Source organism: Neolamprologus brichardi, chromosome 7 (assembly GCF_056152115.1).
Source record: "Neolamprologus brichardi isolate AB-2024 chromosome 7, ASM5615211v1, whole genome shotgun sequence".
Classification (NCBI taxonomy): Eukaryota; Metazoa; Chordata; class Actinopteri; order Cichliformes; family Cichlidae; genus Neolamprologus; species Neolamprologus brichardi.
In genome coordinates this window covers 10,071,995-10,094,185 of record NC_142110.1, presented here as the reverse complement: position 1 = coordinate 10,094,185, position 22,191 = coordinate 10,071,995, and the positions used below count along the sequence as shown (strand labels likewise).

General features: G+C 42.4%; 1 protein-coding gene across 7 annotated transcripts in view; it reads right to left on the bottom strand.

The window, feature by feature from the left end:
* The window catches only part of shank3a (SH3 and multiple ankyrin repeat domains 3a), a 167,287-nt gene that overhangs the window by 24,009 nt on the left and 121,087 nt on the right, over positions 1-22,191 (bottom strand). For 6 of the 7 annotated variants that reach the window (XR_015719240.1, XM_087843060.1, XM_087843061.1 and 3 more), the window contains exons 14-15: positions 2,467-2,542; positions 37-119 (exon numbers count right to left, since the gene is read on the bottom strand). Coding sequence is in view for 6 of the 7 variants with exons in the window: in XM_087843060.1 (XP_087699186.1) it covers positions 37-119; positions 2,467-2,542 (159 nt within the window). In the remaining variant the exon portion in view is untranslated. Of the gene's footprint in view, positions 1-36; positions 120-1,260; positions 1,306-2,466; positions 2,543-22,191 lie in introns of all 7 variants that reach the window. The other variant, XM_087843066.1, reaches the window with a different exon arrangement.

Below are 22,191 nucleotides of genomic sequence, written 5' to 3'. Positions count from 1 at the left end.
ATGGCACTGGCGTGTATCTGTATGTGCATCGCTCACCTTTGGCTCCCCGCAGGACAAAGCCAAACCCCTCATTTTCTTTCTTCTGTAAAACAGCATTCTTCTCCTCTATGATATAGTCACTGTGAAGAGAGGAGCAGGGGGATAGCAGGTATGAATCCAACATCCTCCTCACACGGACACAAAGAGAGAGGGGCGAGAGAAAGGGCAGGGGAGTAAAGCGGGTCAGTCGGTGGGAGTTGAGAAGAGGGAGGAGGTGGAGGTGGAGGTGGAGGGGGAAGCGCGCACACACAAAAACACACACACACATACACGCACACAAAACCACACGCACACACACGTGTACATGTACTTCCTCTCTCAATCAAGTTAAAAGCCAAGCAAGACACCACAGCTCAGGTTTCCCAGGTGCTGCACTAGCATTTTAAGAAAGAAAGCAAGACACACACACACAAACACACTCACAAGTAAAAAGAAAGAACATGAAAACGTGCGCTAGAGAATGAGCAGGTGAGAGAAAGTCCTCATGATTGAAGTATCTATGGGATAAAACCTAAGAGTGAATCAATCTTCTAGCTGATCCTTCAGATAAGACTGCAGCTGTGGAGTGTGTTGAGGGACTTTGTGAAAGAAACTGACAGAGCTGGCTCAGATGTAATATTGTGGCTTGACTAATGACAGTGGAAACAGTAAGTGAGCAGTTCATAACTGTCTGATTTTTCCGAGTGTTCAGTGGTGAAGGCAGGTAGGCGGTGTTAAGCTGAGGTGCTCATGCATGTGTTTTTAAAGCCTGTGAGCAGAAAGTAGAGTTAGTAAAGCAGCAAAGCAAATATCTGCAGTATGGATTGTTGTGTGAGGATTAAATCTAAATTTCTGATGCCCAAAGATGTGAAATGAAGGAAGGGAGTTAACTAAAAGATATTTTAATCATGCCTTATGATAAACGGTAACATAAAATTTTTAATAGAAAGGAAAATTGAAGAAAGGTGGCCTTAATAATGCAATATTCCTTAACTCAAATCTAATAAATCTAATAAATGTTCCATTCTTTTAACAGCACAGACTGAGGGGGACTGCTCACACTTTACACCCTGAACGCCTTTACAAAATCTATTAGCTTTACAGAATTTTGAAAGTTTCAGCAGTATCATTCATCTTTCCTGACAGAAGATGCAGATATAGAAAGGGCTGTGGTTCAGGTTGCAACTCAGTGGGTGGCTGCAGAGTCATTAGCTTAGTTACACTCCACTTTCTCAGACTTACCCAGAGCTCCTGCTGCTGGAGCCAGGAGAACCATAACAAACCTTTCTGCAGGAAGGAGGTCAAAGGTTTGGTTTCATAAAGAGATATGAAACCACTTATGCACTAATTATTATGCACAGGAAAATGAGTTGGTTAAGCACCACTAAGATACTTTGCTTCAGTCCAAACCCTTTTATCCGGCATGCTTCCATCTCTGCTCTATGACACAAAATACTGCATTAATGCAATGTGCTCGCTGTCCTTGTTCAGAACCTCTACCCGCCTACATACCTCGATAAAGAAAAAATACTCACTTTTCACATATCAACGGTAAATGTTTCCTCAAAATAGACCTGTCCTTTGACATTTGCAATTCTAATATTCTGCAGACAAAAGCACGGATGATGAAACTCAAGTATAACTCAAGTGTGTGTCCTTCGTGTGCAACTGGTACTTTACTGACTTCAAGGAACTTTAATTTGTACTTCAGAGCCTCTGAACAGAAACAGAACTATGTTTAGTTATAGTTAGCACCCATTCTAAAACAAAAACGTATATGCAGACTATCACGGGTTCACAGCTTTAGTAATGGTAACTCAAAAAGTCTGTGGCTGTGGAAACAGAAGCAACACTTACTTTGACTAAAACCTAGATTGCAAGAAGCTGACATTTTATGAAAGGCAAAGGAAGCAGGTCGAAACAATGCTCGTGCAGACCAGCTCTGTGTCTCTAACCGATAAACTGTGGCATTAGAGTGAGAATTTGCATAACAACAAAATGCTCAGCTAGTACATCTAATTTGGAAGAGAGGGATCACTCACACTCTGTACATAATAAATGTCATCTTGAGATATGGACAGGATAACAAAACTTAAAAAAGAATAAAAGATTAGATTATGAAGAAATTCAAGTGAATCAAAATTGATGAATGTGAAGACAGACATAAATGGAGAGTATGTGCTATGCGTGCATAGTGAACACCCTTACATACAGACAGTATAAGAGAGTTATGTAATATCATTTGTGTGCATTTTAGAATCAGAACTGTGTGCACTAGCAGGATCACGCCTTTAGATGGCAGCACCTCTACAGCACAAATGAACTTCACTGACCCTGTTAAGACAAGGAAGCCGTGTGTGATACGACCAACAGTACAGTGCAATGAGCAGTACTATATACACTACTACACAATGCTGTAGGATGCTAGCTCAGAGTTAGAGGTTGTACCTGTATGAGGTGAAGTTGTCGTAAGATCCCACAGTGTAGTGTCTGAACAGTCTCTTAGTGCGGTCCTCCCGTGTCTCTGTAAAATAGATTTAAAGGATTGGTTGAGTGATATACTTTTGGATGCTATAAAAACATATATTGGAGGTAACTGATCTACCTACAAGGTCATACAGACCATTAAACAATTACATCATCAAACTGCCTAAATTATTACTATGATTTAATAACAGATGTTCAAGTGAAGTGTATTGTCTTAAAAGCCACATTGCCAATGTATACAGATCTCTGTAAATAAGCTGAAATTAAAAATATCCCAATAATGCTTTACTTGAATATGTTTTAGGAAGTACACAGTTGATTTTTTTAGTCCAGCTAATGACTTCATACAAATCCACAAGATTCCAAAAATGTCAAGGCTGTGTCTGCCCCAGTTCTTAGCATGTTAGTATAAAAATGTCAGTAATAATCTAATTCGGTGAGCACAGAGAGGAATTAAGCTACCACAGAGAAGCAATTATCATTAACATGCTTCATTTATCATAGAGTATAATTGTTCTATGGTAATTTTTTGCTTTTGAAACAGTGAAGTAATTGCCTTATTCTGCCCTCAAAGTGTTTCTTTTAAAGGCAAATGTGTTTGATTAGACGCTCATTGAATACTGTGTGTGTATGCACTGTGTGCATGTGGTTTCTGTCACTATATGTGATGTTATCCTATAGGAGTGCTGATGCCCTCTTTCTATCCCAATAATACACAGCACAATACGTCTCCACTAAACAGCCGATCGGCTGACTAAACACTGCACACACAAGCTCTTAATTGGACGAGGCTGTGAAAGCAAGAGCCGCCGTGGTGTTGACGTGAGACACACAGCATGTTCCTATGACTCTGCTTGACAAACTTGGTCGCATGCCTGCCTCCTGTCGCTTTACTTTCCAATACAGGCAAACAAAAGAAGATTTAAGATAAGCTGTATATGTGAAAAGGAAAAAGAAGACACGCAAAGAACAAAAATGGAAAGAGGTCAAAGTGAGTGAGCAGTCTTGAACTGGCTGGCATCTCCAGATACACTTTATCCTGTCAATCTGATTCACTGTGTGAGTGACCGACTGTCAGCTGAGAACAACTTGAAGCTTTGATAAGTGCATCCACTGACACTTGGTGACACGGCAAAAGGGCAAAAAATGAAAAGGGATTTAGCAGCAGTTAACTTTAACCTCTTAGCCACTGTTTTTACTCTCTGACCTTCCTCTTCATTTTTTATATCTGCGTTTTCACAATCATCTTGTTTGCCTGAACATGCCTGTTTTTCATAATTAAGGAGCTGTGCTCTATGAATCTGAATCACTCTGAATCTTGCAGATTTGTTTCAGCATGATTCCAACTGCGTGGCTTTCTTCATCCTTTGTATGTTAGAATGAGTGTTAATTTGAATGTCTTTTTCAGCTCAGGTGAGAAATTAAATAAAATAAATTCTCTGACACCAAATAAAAAGCCCAGTCAACTTAAAATGTATAGAGTTCAAAATATCCAACTAAAATACAATTACTGTACAGTGTACATCTATCAATTAAAGTAAAAGGAAAAGAAGGGTGAGTTGGTATTTTCTTAAGGTTAGAAGGTTACTCTACATCCGGTCTGGGGAGGAAAGACATGGCATTTTGTTAGCACAGCCTGTCAAAGGTAAGTTGTAATGAAAAAAGAGGTGATATTTGGGGAGAAAGTCATAGATGAGTCAGGACTTGTCTTCTCCCACACCTTCAGAGGCTTTCTTTTAGGGCTAGACTCAGCTTTCATGCACACATACACGTACCAGTTGAATATGAATAAGAGTTATGGCTAATGACAGACTTTCATGTATCTTAGGTTCTGTATTTAAATGTTAAGTGACCACATGATTTGCCTACACACTTATTCACAAGGGGTCAACACAGCAGGTAGCTCTGCATGTTTGACTGGGTAGATTTTTGTGCCAGATGCCCTTCCTGAGACAAATTCCTTAGGAGTTGCATCTACTGCTGGAATTAAAGCAAGGAGTGTCTGTTTGTTTATTTGTGTGTGTGTGTGTCTCTGTGTGTGTGTATAAAAAGTAGGTTGCACTTTGGCCAGATTAGGAAACAGGTCCATGGTCATGGCAAAACATTACGGCTGTGATGAATAAAAAGAGGACCAAGAATGGACCCTTGTTGAACACCCACAATAATGACAACATGACCGTAACACAATGATCGACATCAATACAAGCTATGTCTATAGAAAACACAGCATAATATTAATGATTATCAAGGGCTTCAATAATGACGTAATTGAAATCCTGATTGCTCAATGTGTAACAATATTAGACACTGCATTTTTGTAATGGTAAACCTTTTTAGACTTGCAGATTTAATTAATTTTATCTGATGCGTAAGCCAGCAGGGAAGTGATTAACTTGCAATGGATCGAAAATGTAAATTATTTTCATCCAGTGGTCATCGATGTCGTACGCAAAAGCTGCTCCTGCTGGGCACTTGTTTGTTTAGTTATGGTTTAGTTAAGACTGCATTTGTTTGTTTGAATAGTGCTTGAAAGCAACAGATGCAGCATTTGTATTTCTGTTTCTACTAGAGTGTGCGCATCTAAGTTTGTGTGTGTATGTGTGTTTGTGTACCATGTGTACCATGTGATACGGTCCAGAAGTGTGAAATGCAACTTATTCATCACAACTGTCATGTACAGCCCAGGAGCATCTAAAGACAGGGCCCTCATAGCAGAGATAACCTGCAATATACTTCCATCTATCACAGACTCATACATACAAAAGCAGAAAACAAAACATGAGACACAGGCCTCCACTGTAAACAAAAAGCTATTATCATTTTTATTATGTATTGAATCTATACGTATAGATTCATTTTAATATTAAATCTATATGTAGAGACTCAATTGCTCGGTAAGGGAAATATCTTTTAAGCCAATCCAACAGCGGCACCTCAGTGCTTTTAGGCATGCTGACATGGTCAAAACAACCTGCTCGAACCAATTCTAACCTGCTTTAGTTGTAACCAAACATCATAGAAAGCAAATGTGATTTCAGTTAATTTTAAATGTGGATTGGTTATTGGTGCCAGATGGGCTACTGGGATTTTTCCCACGCAACTATCTCTAGGGTTTAAGACTGGTCTGAAAATGAGAAAACACCCAGTGAGCGACAGTTCTCTAAGCGAAAATGGCCAGACTGCTTTGAGCTAATAGGAAGGCAACAGTGACTCAAATAACCACTTGTTACAACCAGTGTTTGCAGAAGAACAGCTCTAAATGCACAAAATATTAAATTTTGAAGCAGATGGACTACAGCAACAGGAGACCACACCAGGTGCCACTCCTGTCAGCTGAGAAAAGGAAACCAAGGCTACAATTCACACTGTCTCATTAAAATGGGAAAATAGACGATTAGAAAAATGTTGCCTGGTCTAATGAGTCTCGATTAGATGGGCAACATTAAGACGTTAGGGTCAGAATTTGGGTTAAACAACATGAAAACGCGGATACATCCTGCCTTATATCATCAGTTCAGGTTGGTGGTAATGGTGGTTAATGGTGTCGGGGTATTTTCTTTGAGCCCCTTAGTACCGATTGAGTATAATTACACTCCACAGCCTACCTGAGCATTGTTGCTGACCATATCCATCCCTTTATGGCTACAGTATACCCATCTTTTGATGGCTGTGTCACAAAGCTCAAAAAATCTCCATCTGGTTTTGTTAACATAAAAGTGCGTTGAATGCACTACTTTCTCTCTCTCTCTGAAGACAAATGTGGTCTAAAACAGAGAGACCTCTGAATGCTTTTTTAATAACAGAGATATAGAGAGACAAGGACATTTTCAGTAGAACAATGTTGGTTTCAAACCAAATTCTACTTTTTGGAGATATCATTGAAATTCAAGTGAAACATCCGGTTCCAAAATTAAACTGTAACGTCATAGTATTAAAAAAACAAAGAAAAAGAAATAGAGGAATCCGAATGCTTTTTAATAAAACAAATATCAAAAGCGAGGGACATTTTCATTTGAACAACGTTCGACATCTGGTAGCAGAAACACATTTTTCCTTAATTGCCTCTTGAATAAAACAATGTGGGCAAAATTTAAGTGGTAAAATTTGGCTAAAGTCAAAGTTCCTTTTGATTTGCCCAGTGGATAGAGATTCATCTGATCTCTGTCACACTGAATGAAATCAAATGTTGTCTTAATGCGTACCTTGGAACCAACGTAAAGTTGAACCAACTCTCTAACAGGACTAATATAGTCTAACGTTCTAGGACAGTAAAATCCAAAGTGCCTGCAGGCTGCACTGTTTGATGAAGTCTTCTTCTGACATATGCTCTGTTAAAATATCCTGTTAGTGAAATCATCTTGGTACAGTAATGCAATAAAGTAAGATTTATTAAATCACTTTCAAAAAAACGGAACTAATCAGGGTAAAAGTTGATAATAGCACTTCTACCCTATGATTTGAGCAGAAATATAGATGTTTTTACTTTGTTATCAAAAATATACGAAGGGTGGTTGTGGTGGGGCGTGGCCTGCGGTGCCGTGCAGGGAGGGCGGACGCACCTGCACGGCATCCTTAAATGTATGAGAACGATGCTCCGTGGTCCCGCCGTGCCTTATTCACGCCATAGTGGTGCCGAAACCCAGGAGGCGGCATGGCGGGTCCTTACCGGAGCCAGGGAAGGGAGGAGCTGGCCCAGATGGTGGCCGAAATAGCGGCCACCCAGCGGGAGCAGGCGGCGGAGGTGCGTCGCCAACAGGAAGAGCTGCAGAAGGAGAGCGAACGCCACCTGGGGAAGATGGCGGAGCTGGCAGCGCTGCTCCAGGCCTGGGCGACCTCGACGCCGCCACCCCCACCGGGGTATACTGACGGTGGTAAAGCGGTGGAGGCACCTCGGCAGCCGGAGGTGGTGGACGAGTCACGCGGGGGTCCGAGTCTGCCGGAGGAGGAGGAACAGCCGGGTGAAGGGCTGCTCCTGCCGGGAGCGGTGGAGGAGCCGCTCCAATCGGAGGCGGAGGACCAGGCGGGCGAGGGTCTGTGCCGGCTGGGGGGAGAGGAGCCGCGGGTGGTGACGGAGGAGCCACGCGAGGGGCTGCTTGAGGCGGCGGCAGCGGAGGCGGTGCCCGAGGAGCCGCTCCAGCCGGGAGAGGCGGCGGCAGCGGAGGCGGCGCCCGAGGAGCCGCTCCAGCCGGGAGAGGCGGCGGCAGCGGAGGCGGCGCCCGAGGAGCCGCTCCAGCCGGGAGAGGCGGCGGCAGCGGAGGCGGCGCCCGAGGAGCCGCTCCAGCCGGGAGAGGCGGAGGCAGCGGAGGCGGCGCCCGAGGAGCCGCTCCAGCCGGGAGAGGCGGAGGCAGCGGAGGCGGCGCCCGAGGAGCCGCTCCAGCCGGGAGAGGCGGCGGCAGCGGAGGCGGCGCCCGAGGAGCCGCTCCAGCCGGGAGAGGCAGCGGCGGAGGCGGCGCCCGAGGAGCCGCTCCAGCCGCCCGAGGTGCCCGTGCAAGGTGAGTCCGCGCCACCGAAGCCCGAGGTCGGCGGGCGGAGCAGAGCGGCCTCGCCTCCACCAGAGGCCGGCGTGTGGTGTGGTTCGGCGTGCTGGACGCCTGCCCAGCCGCCCATGAGCCCCGGCTCAAGGTCACGCTGGCTGCGCCGCTGCTTGCCACATGGGTGGCCTCCGGTCCATCTCCGGGGCTGCCATTGGATACGTGGGCGACCCCCGGACTCACCTCATCACCGGCGCCGCTGGATAAGTGGACGGCCACCAGAACAGACACCTCCCTCTCGCTAGGCCAGGGCCCGGGGGTGCCGACGGTCCGGGCTGATTCCCTCTCCCGCTCGCGGTGGGGGGGGAGTAGGTTCGGCCGGATGGCTCCCCGGCCTCAGTCGGGCGATGGGGGTATGTGGTGGGGCGTGGCCTGCGGTGCCGTGCAGGGAGGGCGGACGCACCTGCACGGCATCCTTAATCACATCCACCAAGTTTAGAACACGGGGACTCAGGTGTGTGTGGTGTGGTGTTGTGAATAAAATGTATGAGAACGATGCTCCGTGGTCCCGCCGTGCCTTATTCACGCCACAGTGGTATTGACTGAAAGGTTTTTTTGTGTGTTATGAGTGATCATCTGTTGAGATGAAAGCATATTTTACACATCAAGCGATAAGTCACGCTTTCTGTAACACTGTTAACATGCTGCATCGTTCCCACTTCTCTATTCTGGACAGACTGTAACACCTTTGCTGTCCTTGTCTGAAGGACGCCAGAGTCCCATCACACATACACATGGACTCACACACACACACGCGCACAAACACACAGTGTCCACGCTGAATAGGAATTAACCTATGCTGTTTTAATACTGATAAGAGCTGCACACAAACATTCAAACACATCCACACAAACACACACACTTATCAACTAAGCCCCATTGACTTTTTAATTCTTCCCTGCCACTCTCCCACTCATGTCTACTCTCCTCTTCCTGTCTCCTCATAATTTTGTATCTTAACCTCTTAAACCTGGTGTATAGGAGATTATCCAGAAGTCATAGAAAAACAGTGTTTAAAATAAAAAAAAAATGTTTTAAAAAAGAGTTGCGAGGAGATGCTTGTGGAAATCTCATTCCCTTTTGTGCTGTCACACAATGTGTCTGTCACTGCACAGATCCAACAGGGAGTTGCTGGAGCATGCAGGTGGATACAAGGCTGACTGTCCTCAGTATAGTGGACAGGCCAATGTCTTCATTTTCTTTTTCGCTCTTCAACTTCTTGTGTCACGATTCCTTAGTGCTATGCCATCTTCAGTAAGAGTTTTGAAAGAAAGGCGAACACTTTTATTCTTCATGGAGTGAAATTAGCCACAGTCAATATACCGAAGTATGAAAAAGAGGAAGGAAAAGAAAACACAGCATAAAAGAGAGGCTGGAAGTGGACGCTGTGCCAGTTTAATATTTATCTGCTATGTACATATAAGGGATACACATAAACACTGCTCAAGGTTAGAACTCCAGGGTAGTATTCAAAATGAGAAGTGACACAACTCTCACTGTTTAATGTTGTTTACTGTTGACTTGACCCTGCGAGAGCGACAAATCACAGCTAATAGCTTCATTATTTTATAGTCCATCAGAAGCGCTACGAGCAAAAATCAGCTCTCTTTAAGTTTAATTCAAACTGAATATTACATTTCTGTTTCTTCATGTGAAGCACTCAAGTGGTGATACAGATGGTGGCTTTTATTTATAAGATACCAAAGCAAAGAGTGTGTTTTGGCACGAAAACCCAGTTTGTGCCACTGACAGCCAGTCATCAACGAAAGAAAAGAGAAATCCAACAAACGAAACAAACAACAAAACTTTTCATCAGGACAGGAATGATCCTCAAGCATCGTTTTAATGCATCACGAATTTAATATAGCTGTTTTGTTTGAGGGTAGCATAAACAGACAGGCAAGTCGCTTTTTATGAGATGTACAGTGTTAAACCAGCTGTGCTCTTATTAGTGATGTGAGTTGCAGGTGCCAAACACACAAACACCAGGGTCCAGCATAATGTTATGATGCAAACAATTTTGCTCCTGAAGAACAATTTTTCACACTCGTAAGAGGATACATCACAGAAGAAAACGTTGTGTTTTGTTTATCAATGAATGAGCACTGTTATAATTTTGTTACAGTGATGACATTTTCATGTTAGCTGACTAATATAAAGCCTGAGCCTTTCAGACACCAACAGTATTGCAGGATTCATTTCCTTAGATTTTTTCTGTAGTCTTCGGTTTCCTTTAAAAGCCAGTTAAAATCTTTTTAAATGAATACTATATAAATAAAGTTTTATTTACTTACTTTACTGTGCTCAAGCAGAGAGTGGTATTGTGGAAATTTAACTTGTGGATGGAAAGGGAGTGAGGTGAAACATCAACACTTGATGATAACCTCAGACATTAGCTGCAGTTGACAGATTAGATTTTTTTTAATATTCAGCATCAGTTTTCTACATATATGACCTTCATATAGGATTTCTCTCTTCGCCATGGTAGAGTATATGCTAGAACATGTAGATGTGGGCCTACGAAGCTCTGCATAGCAGCTATGGTCTACTGAGGCATGCTAGATGGGTGTCTGAAATGGTGCAATAGTAAAGAAAAATGGAACTGGAGAGTGTGGCCAGAGGCTGTTTATGAACACCAGTTCAACAGTCTTTGTTTAGCATGGACAGTCACAGTCTAACAACGTGCTTTGATAAGAATTCGACAATGGCATTGAAATACCAACGATTCATTAGGGAGAAAGACAGATGAGATCAAATGATGGCAACAGTTTAGGAAAAGAGTTCATCATCAAGTATCCAGTGAAACTTTTGACCATTTTGTTGAGTTCTTGCGAGTCAAAATGCCACATCTGCTGTCGCTTACTTTAATGAGAAGAGCGAGACGTTTGAATATTTGATCATCATGACATAAATAATAAACAACAACAGAGTCTAAAAATAGAAATACAAAACAAATATCTGATAATACAAAAAAGCTTTTCCACTTTTGGAAGAAAGTAGGTCTGCAATGAGGAGAAGACTGACAGCGAGAACAAAGGAAAATTTGATAAAAAATAACAATTCTTTAATAATGACAGTGAGTGACAACTGGAAAACTTTTAATTAGTTATTTTTGGTAAATTTTTAATTTAATTTAATTGTTACCTAAGAAATAGTTTGATGATTGAACTTTTTTCCTGCTCTGTATTAAGCTTTAAGTCACATTTAAATGTGCAGCGTAGTGAGCATCCTCTTCTAAAAATGGAAGCAGTAGTACGCTAGCAGACACCATCCTTTTTTCTACTACATTACTCCGTATGCTGAGTCACATTGGAAGTTTCTCACATTTGCAAAAATGGGCTATTTCAGTCTTGAAAAGAGTGTTTACATCTAAACGGTGCTCAGTGCAATGAAACTTACCCCAGAAAAGGTCATAATACGAGGAGCTTTGCTCTGTCTTCACAACTGTGACAACTCCATCTATCCTGCTACACAGCACAGGCAAATCTGACACCATGACTGGACAGCAGTCCATTTTTCAATTCCACCTTTCAGCCTCGCTAAGACCTGAACAAGAAGGTTGTCTCTCCACTCTGTCATTTGAATCCCTGAGACAAGCTGAACTCCCGCTCATCTTCTCATCTTCACCTTGAGGCGATTAAAAGCAATCCCGAAAAATCCATTTCATGCAGAAAAACTAGTGACAGCTGTTTCCTCAGCACCATTTTCCTTTCTTCGTTTTAACAGTGAAACAGGAATTCCTGGACAAGTAGCACTAAACTGCGTGTAACTGTCTGTGGCCTCAGTGTCCTCTTCTGTTTTAGCCTCGAGCAAACAACTCCAGCATATCTCTGCCTTTCTGCTGTCTTTCTCCTCCTCCTCTGCCTCGGAATTGGTTGCTTTGTTAAAGAGCCTTCAGAGAGCTTGCTGTTACCACGTAAGTGTCAGAGGCAGAGGCCGACGCCTATAAATACCTCAGTTCTATCAAAATGGAATAAGCCTTGAATAATTCAGTCAACAACAGGCAACTACTGTATAAGACCCTCAAACGCTGTGATGCACGCTGCAGTACACTTTTGAGTCAAGGTCAGGACGCTATCACTCATACAGACACACAAACATCCCCAAAGGGAGCTGAACAGCTTCTTTTATAAACAAAAGACCAATGTAATGTGAAACATCTTTGGGCTGGAGTAAATAATAAAAGAGATTCAGAATTTCTATTATGTAGCTCCGTAGGAGAGTGAGAGAGGGGTGCTGAGTGACACAAACTGAAGAGAAAGACAGTGAAATATGGTGAAAGAGGAAAACAAAGATGATTATTCTATTGAACCGCCTCTCATTTCTTTTATCTTCTGGGCGATCGTGGCTCAAGAGTTGGGAGTTGGCCTTGTAATTGGAAGGTTGCCAGTTCGAGCCCCAGCTTGCACAGTCTCGGTCGTTGTGTTCTTGGGCAAGACACTTCACCCGTTGCCTACTGGTGGTAATGGTCAGAGGGCCCGGTGGTGCCAGTGTCCCTCAGTGCCCCAGGGTGGCTGTGACTACAATGAAGCTTGCCATCACCAGTGTGTGAATGTGTGTGTGAATGGGTGGATGACTGGTTGTGTAAAGCGCTTTGGGGTCCTTAGGGACTAGTAAAAGCGCTATACAAATACAGGCCATTTACCATATCTTACTAGGAAACTGGGAAGTGCCTGAAATTCGGAAACACATACGGAAATACACAATATAAAGTATACCTTTACTGGACTGGCAGTGTAATTGAGGTCATTGTTAAGGACATTTTTGCGAATATGACAAGATCCCCAACACCACTCGTGGACCAAACCAAGAGAGAGCCTCCGCTGTTTTCCAGATGACACTATACTGAGTTGTACCTCGCTCCTGACCTCCACTGATATAATGATAATGATTTGAACCAAATATTTAAAATTTGTCACTTCAATTGCTTCATAAGACCTGTTAACACTGATTTTTAGTATAGTTCCTGTGGCATACCTCAGCCTTTTCTCCCTGTTTGCCTTCTTTAAGAATGGCTTCTTAACAGCCACCCTTCCACTGAGACCGTTTCTGATGAGGCTTCACAGGACAGTAGATTGATGTCCAAAGAAAAACTTTGAAAGACTTCCAGAAAGCCAGTGAAACTGCTGTTTAAAACCACTTTAAAAAATTAAAAGAAAGTTTTTCTCCTTTAAAGCAAAATATAAAGAGGGCTGGAGCAAGGCTGTTGTAGCAGCACAATCTGATATCGTTGTGTTGGTGTTGTTCCCAGATCATCATACTAAATGTTGTTCCAGGATCAACATTGCAAGTGACCAATCAGAATGTTGTGATGTCATAGTTTTGCGACTTCGGGAAAAACCGCCGTAAAACCAAAAACTGTACTTAAGCTGCGAGAAACCGCCTCTGTCCGCCGACGACGGACCCTGACCCTAACCCTAACCGCACCCTTTAATAAACGGTAAGCAGAATTGATATTGTCCTTGCAACATTGGAATTTCATAAATGCACGAATGGCTTGGCGCGCAAAAGAATAACGTCACAACAATGTGATTGGTCACTTGCGATGTTGAACCTGGAACAACATTTTGATGATGATCTGGGAACAACACCAACACGACGGTATCAGATCGTCCGTTGTAGCACACCACAATAATGACACCCAGTGGGTATCAAGTCATGGCAGTGAAAGGATTCATGAAAAAAAAGCAACTCAGCCAACAATCTACAGATGACTTGAAACAACCACAGGTGAACAGTGTCTGAGAGCCGCCACGACACTGTGAAATAGACTAGACTTTCAGAAGAGTGCCTTAACCTGTCGATGTGTGTATGTGCATGTTTTCTTTTGTGTGCGGACACGCGCGTGTGTACAAGCGAGTTTGCGCATGTGACCCGCTCTCATCCAGTGCAGCCCCTGTCAGATGTAATATGTCTCTGCTCGACTGTCAGCCCTGCTTCAGCTTTGATTCATTGTTCAAATAGCATCGCCATCTATTATGATTTGATATGGATCTGTCCTCCAGAGAGAGATGGCTCAACACACTCGACTGACTTCTGATGAAAAGTACAGATAGTGGCCATCACTCTGTGGCGAACAAACAAACACAAGAGCCCTGCACACACTCACTGGACACTTAGTGTAATTTTTTTTCCCAGGGTTAAATGGTAGGACTTCTCTTGAACTGCCAGTCTATAACACTGACTCAGCTAAACTTTAATACCTAAGACATGCCTTCCAACCTGTGGTTTATTGTCTCTCCCTCTCTCTCTTTCTCTCTCGCTAATAAGATGGATTAGTTGGCTATGCTAATCTATCTGCTGACTCGAGACAATAACTTAAGTGCGTGCGTGTGTGTAAGCATAAAGGTTTAAAAAAGCCTGTCCATTTGAATGCACACGCACAGCTCTGTCGTGTCAGCATTTGCATACTCACTCTGCATTTTACAAGTTGTCACCAGAGAGTTACTGACTGAACTCACTATGTAATTTGTAATCTGGGCCTGTACCGACTAATTTATGGAACCATGAGGGAAACGAAAGGGGGTTTGTCATTGAAAGGTGAATGCTTTTTCTGTTATGAGCTTGCTCAGTATCGCACTGAAATTACTGACTGTAATAATATAAACTCAAATACATAAGTTGTAGAATTGCCGCTATAATAAATCACAACAACGCATGGACAAGGTGACCATGAGTGCTTAAAGACACCAATAAGAGCAAACTATTTATGTGCAAATGGCTATCCTATGTGTTCTTAAGCTTTGTGGTTTTCATGATTTAGGATTAGACTGAGCTGGCTCAGAAAAATGGGATGCAGCTTATCAATTAAGTAGCCTCCCTTTGAGGTGACACTGATGCTTTTATGGTGTTGCACCAGTCTTACCCAAGGTCAACGCAGACAGACCTTTTCTCCAAAATAACCTGTTAAAGTTTTTTTGCTTTACTGCCGCTGATGAGGTACTATTAAGCTCTTCTCTTTCTTTCCTTTCTTTCCTTAAGCCTAGAGCACACATGGTTTATAAAACTGTATAAAATAACGGTGGGGTGTGGGAGGTGTGGGGGGGTTGAAGACAGCGACTCCTTGTCACCTGCAGCAGGCAGAGGGAAGCGTATGATAAGAAAGAAGGTGCTACCAACATGTCTTCAGCCTGACTGGCCTTGTTAACACACAAAAACGTTCATATTTATTGTGTTAGGGTGACACTCAAGGTGTGAAGGGCGAAGATTGGCCCTGTCCTTGAAATGCTGATAACATGAAAAACTGAAAAACTGAAAAAAACATACAGAGAAAAGGTAAGATTACAGAATGAAAGAGAAAGGGAAGGAGAAAAAAAGCTGTAATGGTCCTACAACACTCTCATGAGGACACGATATGTACTGTATTCATGAATTTTATATTTGAATGTGATGAAAGGCTTTTCCAGAAAGAGGAAGCCATTTAAACATGTAAAAAAAATCTGCTTAAGTGTATTTGGGATATTGCTGAATGCTGTGAAATAAAATAAAGTAACAGCTGACAGTAGCAAAACAGATGCCGGTACATCTTTCCTAATGAAAACTAAAGCTGAAGCTGATCAGCAGCTGATGTCCTTGAGCTCCAACTGTTCATTTTCAAAGCAGAGCGATGCATTGAAAGAACAGGCTTCATACATACGACATAATTGGCACTCACTTCAAGGGCGTAGATTTGGTTTTGGCATTGGTGGGGACGGATGATTCAACCACCGAACGCTGCCCCGTTTCTTTTTTTTTTCCTTTTTGTCTTTGCTTCTTGATAAAAAAGAGGAGAATTATACTTGCCTACATATGCTATTCTACGTGCTTTAAAACCATTTAAAATTACAATTCATAGTTTTATATGTGAATTATATAATGTTAAATTACTATTGAACAAATGACTGACTAAGTATTTTAGACTTTAGTTTACTTCAGCCATAATCCATATAAATCAGGTATAATACAAAAATAAAAATAGCTTCAAATACAGTCATGACAATAAAAGAATATGACTTTAAGGACTTAACAACATTACTTCAGTTATAGTGCACCAACATCTCTTATACAGGGTGGGCCATTTATATGGATACACCATAATAACATCATCATCATCATCATCACCTTTATTTATAAAGCACTTTAAAACAACCCCAACTGACACAAAGTGCTGTACATTGGAACTGTAAAAAAAATTACATGAGATATAAATAAAAACAAAATAAAAGAAGAGTGAAATCATTAATTAAATAACTACCGTAAATCCCGGACTACAGAGCGCACCTGATTAAAAGCCACATGCTCTAATTGTAGAAAGAAAATAAATTTTGTACTTGTACAGGCCGCACCGGATTTTACGCCGTATGCGTTTCACTTGTAATATGAGATATTTACACAGAAATATTACACGTGAGGATTTTTAACGTTTAATTTAATCTGTAAGGTAATATAAACATGGTAACATAAACGTTATGGCAACATACAAAAATACATACTGCAAATGCTTTTTTTCCGCGAACAGCACCTGTAACACAGCTACCTTTAAGTATACGTACGTATCGGTAACACACAAAGTGCGTTGCTTTTTTTTTTTTTTTTTTACGAAACAGTGCACAAACAACATTACAGCGTCTCTTAACGACCGATAAAAATATATACCGTATATATACTACTTATCATTTTGATTGGTCTACTGTTACCAGGCTATATGTTTTTGGCCGCATGAAAAAAAATATGCATTAGCCGCACGTCAGTATAAGCCGCAGTGTTCACAGTGTGGGAAAAAAAGCAGCGGTTTATGACCCGAAAACTACGGTACTTCAATTGAAAGAGAAACTAAGTCTCACTGAGGTTAAAAGCCAAGGAATAAAAGTGGGTTTTAAGATGCGATTTAAAAGTGGACAGTGAAGGGGCCTCTCTAACGTGCAAGGGCAAATTATTCCATAATTTTGGAGCCACGATAGAGAAGGCCCTGTCCCCTCTGAGCTTCCTCCTGGATCTCGGTACCTCCAGGAGCAGCTGGTCAGCTGACCTGAGAGACCGACAGGGTGTGTGGGGATGAAGAAGCTCAGAGAGGTAAGGCGGGGCAAGACTGTGAAGGCATTTAAAAACAAACATGAGAATTTTAAAATGAACTGTAAAAGACACAGGCAGCCAGTGCAGAGAGGCTAGCAAGGGGGTCATATGCTCTCTTTTTCGAGTTCCTGTTAGGGGAGTCGTGCAGCCGCATTTTGAACCAGCTGCAGACGTAAGAGCAATGACTGACTGACCCCCACATAAAGTGAGTTACAGTAGTCCAGGCGGGAAGAAATAAAAGCATGGATCACTGTTTCAAGGTGCTGCCTCGAAAGAAAAGATTTTACTCTTGCCAGTCGCCTTAAATGATAAAAGCTGGACTTCACCACTGCTCTGATTTGGTTGTCCAATTTAAAATCACTGTCCAACTTAAAACCAAGGTCAGTAACAACAGGTTTAAAATGGACTTCCAGGGATCCTAAAACAACAGAGGAGGACTCACAGGGACCACTGGGTCCAAACACCAACACTTCTGTTTTCTTTTCGTTAAAATGTAAAAAGTTTAGAGCCAACCAAGCTTTAATGCCATCTAGACATGTCAAGAGAGGTTTTATGGAGATGCCATCCTTCTGCTTTAGTGGCAAATAAATTTGGCAGTCATCAGCATAACAATGAAATGAGATCCCATGCCTTCTAAGGATGGAACCCAGAGGCAAGAAATACAGTAAAAAGACCAGTGGCCCTAAAATTGAGCCCTGTGGGACGCCGCATGACAGAGGAGCAGAAGATGATTTGGAACCGAGAAGGCTGACAGAGAAAGTTCTATCTGACAAATAACACCTAAACCAATTAAGTGCAGTGCCACCAATACCCACTACATCATTTAATCGAGAAATTAGAATATTGTGGTCTATGGTGTCAAAGGCAGCAGTTAGGTCAAGCAAGACAAGAACAACATGGTTACCAGAATCACATGCCAGAAGGATGTCATTAAAAACCCTTAATAATGCAGATTCTGTGCTGTGAAGGGTTTTAAAACCTGATTGAAAAACCTCAAAGATGCCATTATCATCTAGAAAATCTTTCAGTTGACTAAAAACAATTTTCTCTAAAACCTTGGAGAGTAAAGGCAGCTTGGAAATAGACCTATAGTTCGCTAAAACTGTGTGATCAAGGCCAGGTTTCTTAAGCAGTGGCTGCACTACTGCATGTTTGAAATTTGCAGGAACCATACCAGAAGACAGACTGCTGTTAATAATGTCAAGGTCATACTGTCCTATACTAGGAAAAATTTCTTTAAAGAATTGTGGAGGGAAAGGATCCCAAGGGGAACCTGTGGGCTTAATATGGCGAACCACATCCTCTAAAGTGGAGAGCGTCACAAGCTCAAACTGAGTAAAAACAGCAGTGTAAGGGACAGAGACAGAGGGGTCAGAGTCGGGAGCTGTAATAAGAGCCCTGGTGGTGACAACCTTTTCAATAAAAAAGTTCAGAAAATCATTGCAAATCTCAGGAGAAACTTCCAAACAGACATTCAGTGGCGTATTAAGAACAGTGTCAATGGTCCTAAACAACACACGTGGGTTATGACAGTTGGAAGAAATAATATTTGCAAAATATTCCCTTTTTGCCTCTTTAACAGTCTTCTGGTAGCGATGCCAGCAGTCTTTGAGAATTTGAAATGATACATGCAATTTATCCTTTTTCCACCTCCGTTCTGCTCGACAACATTGTATTTTTGGGGGCGATAGATGACAGTGCAGAAAACCGGGTTTGTACGACTCACCTCAAACGAGGTAAGTTCAAAGCTGGAGAATGAAGGCTGTATAAAACACTGCTTACATTTGTAATCCTTTTTGTAAACAGTCACTGTGCCTCCACCTCTGCCTGACGTCCGTGGCGAGTTAAAATAGCAATAATCCACAGGTAAAAGTTCAGATAGAGCCGGCTCTTTTTAGTGAGCCGAGCCAAAAGAGCCGGTTCTCTAAAAAGAACCGGAAATCCCATCACTAGAGTGTTGGCATGTATGGCCTAGCATAGCCTGTAATGTTATTATGACAGACACATTTTATGAGTGAACTTGACTTTAAGTCACTTACAGGTTTTTTGAAAATTCCTTTCTTATATCCAGGTTTTTCCTTTTTGCTGCCATCCTCCTCTCCTCCTTGCAGGTCCTCGCAGCGCAGGCTTGCCACTGCTAAAACTAAACAGAGTTCCCTGAAAGGCACAGCCAATCACATTGGCCATATTTGTCACATAAGGTAGGACTCCAGCAGAGAGCGTAATTTAACTCTTTCTGCACCGCTAGGTGGATGAGATGTTGACAGATCGTTTTTTTTCTTGCTATTGGTTTTGTTTTTCTTTACTCGAAGACATCAAATTATTGGTGGGGGCAATTCAATAATCGCTGGATATTGGTGGGGACATGTCCCTTCCGTCCATGCCAAATCTACGCCCATGGCTCACTTGCCACACCATCAGATATCCATTCATAAGCTATTAGGGAAAAGCTACACAACACAGGCATTTACATGTCTCCTTCTCTTTTCTTTCACTGAATCCTCTTTAGCTCCTCTTGCAGTCCTCAAGGACTTTGAGAACATTTCCTGCTTATGTGTGGACTGTCCTTTTCTGCCTCTTTGTCCCAGTGCTTCAAGAGCAATCATTTCCACAACTAACGTCATTCATTAATCACTGAGTTAAATTTTTTTTTCATTGAGGTTTTATATTTAAATCGTAGCATGTTGTTCCAAGTGTACAGGATTGTCTCCTGTTTCCGGCGGAGCTTTGCTTTGGTTCATCCTCCAAAAGAATATGGCTGATATAGCTATTACAATTATTATTGTTTTCTAGCCTAATATGAAAACTATAAAATAAATACCTCTGACTGACAATGATCTTTCAATAATATAAAGTAGGCTGCACGATATTTACAATTGCACCACCAAAGCCGAGCATTGAGAATCTTTTGAAATGCCAAGAAAGTTACACTATTGCATCATCAAACACTGTCAATAAGCAGACACAGATAATTACAGTATTGCCCTTGCACCTCAGATATGTCTGCAGAACCGAGCTACAAAGGGGAAATTGTGCTGAAAATTCCACACTTGTGACCAGATGACTTCCTGTGTGATTCCTCTCCAGTCCATTGCACTACCTCCCTATCGCTCCTTACCCCTCTCTCTTCCACCCTACCCTCCGTGATGCTCTGTTCATGTCAGTCTCAGCTGCCGCAGCAACACTGATGTTTAAGCATTCTAGGGGAGTGCAGACACACTCCAAAACTTCTTAATGGGCAGGCTAAAAATAGCTCAGGCTGGATCTGACTGGGCTGATTCATGCGGCTGTGAGTCATTCAACTGTGCCGCGGTGTGAGGAGAGCAAGGGAATGGAGTGAATGAGCACTAAAAGAAAAGAAATAAAACTTTGCACGCTTGTTAAGATATAAAACCGCTGAAAAATGTGCCCTTGCTTATCCCATCAATGAGAAAAATGTGCATTTTATCCCATGTGAGCACGTGTGCCTCTAATTCCTTAAGGACACTTGACACTGCAGGGCAGCAAAAAAGAAAATTAAGGCTAATATAATAGAAAATGAGGCTGAACAAAAACAACTTGCTGTTTCATTTACCATTAGGGACAACTTGTCTTTTTGGTTATTGCATGTTGATTTCTCTTTTGGGGATAACAGGATGGTGGGTGGGGTCTTTAGGCTGGTGGGTTGCAGGAGCCCAACAGATGGTAGCCAACAGATTAACAGTACCACTGCTAAAAATGAGTGGCGTGGTAATTTGTTAGCATCATTAGAAAGGGAAAAGCAGTTCATACTCATATCATTATTCCCTCCATTAACACGGGTAAACATCTACTATTAACCCCCTGATACAGGCCAGCAGCATCTGTGTGCGTATGTGGGAGGGGGAGTCGCTTACTGCTTACTGAAATGATTCAAAGCTCTCAGCAGCGCTGGAAAACAAAGTCCTTTCCTTTTCAAAGTTTTGTTTTTTAACCCGAAAAATAACAACACACTGACACAGTACAACCCACTGACAAACAGACACACGAGACTACTGGGGGCCCGTAGATCAATCCAATCAATATTTTGGTCTTCCTATTGCTTTCGTTTCCCTCTTTGACTTCTACACTCAGCCTTTGTCTCACTTCCCTCTCTCTGTCCCCTTGAGCACTGGTTGAAGATGAACTGCTGGCTGCAGGTAGCTCTTTCCATGCTGAGAGCAGAGAGCCATGTGGTGACAGATAACAGCCAGAGAGTCTGTGATGGCTTAAACTGTCACATGGTCGTTCACACTTTCTCCCTCTGTTTTCACATCCTCCATCCCAGACTTAAACTACACCTTTTTTTCCATTCAACATCATTTTTTCTTTTCCCTCCATCTGCACTGCTCTTTCAAACCTCTCAGAAGAAACAGAGAAGTGATGGGGGCTTTTTTTTCGAGTTTAGACCTCACGACTCATGGCACAGTGGAGCAGAGAGAAAGGGAGCGTGTATAATGGTATTTGGGTTACTTAATTGTAGACAGGGCTGTCTTTCCTGCTTCACTAGGCCGAGACATATTGCCCTTACTGTCAGTGATGCCTGAGTGGCTGCCTTCAGATAAACAACCCACTGTGGGTGTTGTAGTGTGTCCCAGTATGTGTTACTATGTCATCTTGTGTTGTCTTGCTGTTGTACTGCAGATGAATCTAGGGATGAGGATGAGATTAGTTTTGAAATGCTTCAGTAGATTCAGAAATTGTATGTTAATCACTGATATATCAAATCCCTGTCTTGTACTGCATAATTTATTTTCATTTATATAATTATAGGCAAATATAATTATTAGCATCCGGTTAAACAAAAGAAAAAGAACTATTTACTCTAAAAAGGGCTTCTAGGTACTGAGTTTTTTAGGATTTATGAGTGAGTGGGACTGAGTATCAGATCCCCCCCCCCCTCCCCCCCCTCTTTTCCTCCTCTCTGAAAGACACGCTCTGCCATCTCCACTTTGCTGTCTTTTAGAGTATGCTCCACCATCCGTCTCCCTTGCTATCTGGCCCTTTCTTTCCCACCTTCCCCTATCTTTTTCTCACAATGCATTTAAATGGAGTATTTAGAGATTCCGCCCTTTCTCATCACTCCACACCTACTCTGAGGTAACCT